This window comes from Microchirus variegatus, assembly GCF_963457635.1.
Source record: "Microchirus variegatus genome assembly, chromosome: 12".
Taxonomy (NCBI): Eukaryota; Metazoa; Chordata; class Actinopteri; order Pleuronectiformes; family Soleidae; genus Microchirus; species Microchirus variegatus.
Genome location: NC_139813.1, coordinates 25848515 through 25853603, shown reverse-complemented (window position 1 = coordinate 25853603; position 5089 = coordinate 25848515). Strand labels below are relative to the sequence as shown.

Sequence of the window (5089 nt, the reverse complement as noted above, 5' to 3'; positions counted from 1 at the left end):
TCCCATCAAGTTTTTGGGAAATTCGGTGGAACTTAGGGGGCGCTATAGAGCCCGGGAACTATGCTAATATCGCATTTTCTGCTAGACCTGACCTCCAAGCCAAGTTTCAAGAGTTTTAAAGCGCGATAACCCCCTCAAAAATGACCGTAAAGCCACGGATATCATAATAAAATTAATAATCTGAAGGATAACGATAGGTTCCTCACACATGCGTGTCAGGAGTCGTTTTTGGGCCCTGCCGTTGGTGGCTCCGGCCCTGATAATGAACTGCACAGCTTGTCTTCAATTTGCGTTCAGAGCCCCGTTTGTAAAGGTGAGTCCATGTGTTTTGGGGTAAACTCCGTGAGTCTCAGGTAGTTTTCTCAGCCACGACGACCTCCTTCAAATGACTTTGTTGTTGCGCGCCGGGTTGGTCGTGTTGGCCGTGGAGCTGTCCACCGTCATCTCGTCGCCCTTCCTCAGGAACGGGAAGTAGTTGGCGACGTAGAGGCCCTTGAACTTGGTGCTGCAGAAGCAGTAGACCAGCGGGTCCAGGAGACAGTCCACGTACGAGAGGACCATGAGGCCGTCGAACGCCAGCGTGGCCTTGTCCTGGACGTAGGCGTTGGAGTCCTGCACGCGCACGATCAGCAGCACCATCCTGGCGATGGTGCAGGGCAGGAAGCAGAGGGAGAAGACCACCATGACGGAGGTGACCAGGAACACCGCTCGCCTCAGCTTGGTCTTGTCGCCGACGGTTTTCTTCCTCAGGCGGTTGACGATGCGCGCGGTGCAGTAGATGAGGATGACGAAGGGGATGAGGATCTGCGTGAAGAAGACGGCCTCGCGCAGACTGTCCACCACGTCCTGGAAATATCAAGAGAGCAACGGGGGGTTTTGTTTTAGGGCTGGTTCACGTGCAGCAGCAAAGTGTCAAACACATGGAAAACACTCAAAGATGCATGAAAAATATAATAAAACACGTGAAAATGGCATAAAAACGTTAGAAAATACACAAAAACACTTGAAAACTGCATGAAATTCACAAGAACTGCATGGAAAATACAAGGTAATCAATGAAAAACATATTAAGTTTGCATGAAAAATATAAGAAAACACGTGAAAATGGCAAAAAAAAAGTTGGAAAATACACAAAAGCATTTGAAAACTGCATGAAATTCACACGAATTGCATGGAAAATACAAGAAAATCGCCTGAATATTGGAAGAAAAAGACAGAAAACATAAACTACTCAAAATCACACAGAGATTAGATGAAAATTGCATGAAAATCACCTGAAAATTGCATGAAAAATACAAGAAAAACACAAAAACTACACGAAAACACGTAAAAATTGTATGAAGATTCCATGGAAATTCCAGGATCAGGCTGAAAAACATAAAAACTACACCAAAACACACGGACAGTTGCATAAAAACGTTAGAAAATACACGAAAGCACTTGAAAACGACGTGAAAAACACACGAATCACATGGAAAATACAAGAAAATCACCTGAATATTGGACGAAAAAGAGGAAAAACACAAATGCTATGCAAAATCATGCAGAAATTGGATGAAAATTGCATTAAAAAAGTTGAAAAATACAAGAAAATCACACAAAAACACAAAAAACTGCATTAATAACACACGAAAACTACATAAAAACACAGTTTGAGAGTCGCCCTCCTGAAGGAAAATGGATTAATTATATTATGGAAACAAACAGGACTCTGATCACATGGTGGTTTCCCTCATGTTTTCACAAAGAACAAAACAAACATGTTTTCAGTTGTGATGCTGTGGTAAAATAAAGTCAAATAATGAGTTGCGTGTGTGTCTGTGTGTGTGTGTGTGTGTGTGTTGACAGACTCCAGACTCTGTGAGTCTCAGCTTTCATCAGCGTCAGTACAAAAATAGCCGTGGAAACAGATCAGTGTCATTGTTATTGTTCTTCTTCTTCTTCTCTGTTCTGTGTGAACGACATCAATCAACATTCATTCATTCATTCATTCATTCATTCATACATGATTAGGTTTTCTGTATGGGAAACGACAGCTGAAGTACTTTCCAAATTCCGTCCAAATCCGATGAGTTTTGACAGAGATATTAAGATTAATTTAAAGAGAACGGGGTTCGTCGAAAAACTCATGAAAATTGCATGAAAAGTTGAAAAATACAAGAAAAACACGCGCAAATTGCAAATGTTATGACTGAAAAACATGAAAACAACATGAAAACGCAGAAAATCACATAAAAACAAAACAAACAGGGGCCTGAAAAAAATTCCCCACGTCCCATCTGTGGGTCCCGACCCAGTGTTTGTGAACCAGCCGTCTGTCACTTCAGTTTGACACAGAATTCTGCTGATGTCATCGTTGGTGTGAAAGGTTGCCGAGCTGCCGACCCTGCACACGCACACCAAATCCCGTCCAAATCCGATGAGTTTTGACCAAGATATTAAGAATAGTTTGTGTAGTTTTGCCCATTTAAAGTGAACGGGAGCTGTTGAAACTTTGATCGCGTTTTGCGACGTCACCCGACGGTTGATTCTCACCAAAATTGAACGGGAACATAGTCGTGCGATCGCCTACCCGCCACGGAAAATTCAGACCGATCCGTCAAGAAAACCTGCTGACAGGAAGTTGCAAACGGAAGAGCAAGCGCAAGCTAACCCTTCCTGACAGTGAATTTGGCCGTTTTCCAGCCGTCTGTCACTTCAGTTTGAGGAAACAAAACGGAAATGCTTGAAAATCACATAAAAAAGACGAAAAATCGCATGAAAACAAACCGATTCGTTTGAGATTAACTATTGAACTTCTGAGAATAATAGAGATAACAAAACGTGATCAAAGAAACTACCTTTTATCTGTACTTGTTCCCATGTTAAAGTTGAAATTGCTGCCAAATCCCTAATCTGGATTAAATCGGGATGAAATTTTCTCTGGTGATAGAGTGTCTCGTCATGCACACACGCACCAAATTCCGTCCAAATCCGATGAGTTTTGACAGAGATATTAAGAATAATTTGTACAGTTTTGCCCATTTAAAGAGAACGGGGTTCGTTGAAACTTTGATCACGTTTTGTGACGTCTCCGCTGGGTCGATTCTGACCAAAATTGAACGGGAACGTAGTCGGGTGATCGCCTACCCGCCGCGGAAAATTCAGACCGATCCGTCAAAAAAACTGCAGACAGGAAGTTGCTAACGCAAGAGCAAGCGCAAGCTAACCCTTCTTGACCCTGGTTTGGGACCAGGGTCTCTCGCAGTACACTGGACGATTTCGACCGTCTATTCAACCCAATCTCCGTGGGTGCCTTGCCCAGAAGGGATTTGAACTGGCAACCCTCCGCATACACACACACACCAAATCGCGTCCAAATCCGATGAGTTTTGACCGAGATATTACGATTTGTTTGTGCAGTTTTGCCAATTCAAAGTGAACGGGAGCTGTTGAAACTTTGATCGCGTTTTGCGACGTCACCTGACGGTCGATTCCCACCAAAATTGAACGGAAACGTAGTCGGGTGATCGCCTATCCGTCACGGAAAATTCTGACTGATCCATCAAAAAACTGCAGACAGGAAGTTGCTAGCAAGCGCAAGCTAACCCTTCCTGACAGTGAATTTGGCCGTTTTCCAGCCAGAATTCTGCTGATGTCTGATGTCGTCTTTGGTGTAAAAAAGTTGCAGAGTCAGCGCCGAGTTGCTACATGTTTATAACTGACAGGAAACACAAGTGAGCACATGAACGCACCCTACACCAAAGTGAAGTAAAAAGCTTGTTTGTTTTTTTTTTAAAACGGCGACGTTTACCTTGATCAGCGTGTCGTCGTCCTCGTTCCTGTGGCTGTTGCAGCACTCGAAGGTCTTGAGCATGGTGGGGATGGTGAGCGGCAGCAGCAGCAGCCAGATGAGGATGGAGATCTGCGGCGACTTCTTCAGCACGCGCAGCAGGTTCTTCTTGCCCGGGTGCACCACGTTGAAGTAGCGGTCGATGGACGTGACGGTGAGGAAGGCGATGCTGGCGCCGCGGTTCAGGAACAGCATGAAGAGCATGGCCTTGCACACCACGTCGTTGCCGCTGCGCCGCTCGCCCTGGAGGAAGTTGTGCGCCTTGATGGGCAGGCAGAAGAGCAGCAGGATGTCGGCCAGCACCAGGTTGAAGAGGAAGATGTTGTTGCTGTTGGACTTCCAGAACTTCAGCTTGAAGACGAAGAGGTGCAGCACGGAGGCGTTGAGCGGCAGCGCCAGGATGAAGATGACGATCATGACGGACGCGTAGAAGACGTAGAGGCGCCTGTGCGTGGCCATGCAGTCCTCGATCATCTGCAGCGTGCCGTTCAGCATGTTTGCTGCTGGAGGAAGTTACCTCACACCTCGAAAAAAAAAGGAGAAAGACAGAAGAACCTGCCAAACGAGTTTCTCCTTCCTCACTTTTTGTCTTTTAAATCCTCTGCAGAGGTTTCGTCACTCACTTCTCCGTTGAATTATTCTTCCCCCTCCTCCTCCTCCTCGTCCTCGTCAAGTCGCGCTGGTTTTATTTACCGTCCTGTTTCGTGGGAGAGTTTGAGCTCCAAGTCTGGAAGTTATTCTGTCAGAGAGCAGCAGAGACGGGGGGGAAAATAGAAAAGGGCAACAAGCTGCTGGGCTTTGTAGTCGAGCTGGAGCTCCTCCTCACGCTGCCTGAGGAGGTGAGTCAACAAATGCTCTGGGACCAATGAGCTGAGACTCCAGCCTCTGACAGTCAACATGTAAATGTAATCACAGCAGACTCACTCACTCACTCACTCACTCACTCACTCACTCACTCACTCACTCTGTTCAATATAATTCAACAAATGTGTCATATATGCTGTTTGTGAACCAAATCCCTTATCTGGATTAAATCCGGATGAAATTTATTCCAATGATAGAGCGTCCGACCCTGCACACGCACGCCAAATCCCGTCCAAATCCGATGAGATTTGACCAAGATATTAAGATTAGTTGTGCACTTCTGCCCATTTAAAGTGAACGGTAGTTGTTGAAACTTTGATAGCGTTTTTGCGTCACCCGTGGGTCGATTCTCACTGAAATTTAAACGGGAACGTACTCGGGACATCGCCTACC

At 45.5% G+C, this 5089-nt stretch overlaps 1 protein-coding gene across 1 annotated transcript; it reads right to left on the bottom strand.

The window, feature by feature from the left end:
- Positions 1 to 381: 381 nt before the first annotated feature.
- gpr31 (G protein-coupled receptor 31) lies at positions 382 to 4327 on the bottom strand (the record flags this gene model as incomplete). Its single annotated transcript, XM_083898459.1, has 2 exons — positions 382 to 846; positions 3794 to 4327. The coding sequence occupies 2 exons, from the start codon at positions 4325 to 4327 to the stop codon at positions 382 to 384; spliced, it is 999 nt and encodes a 332-aa protein (XP_083754585.1).
- Positions 4328 to 5089: the final 762 nt, after the last annotated feature.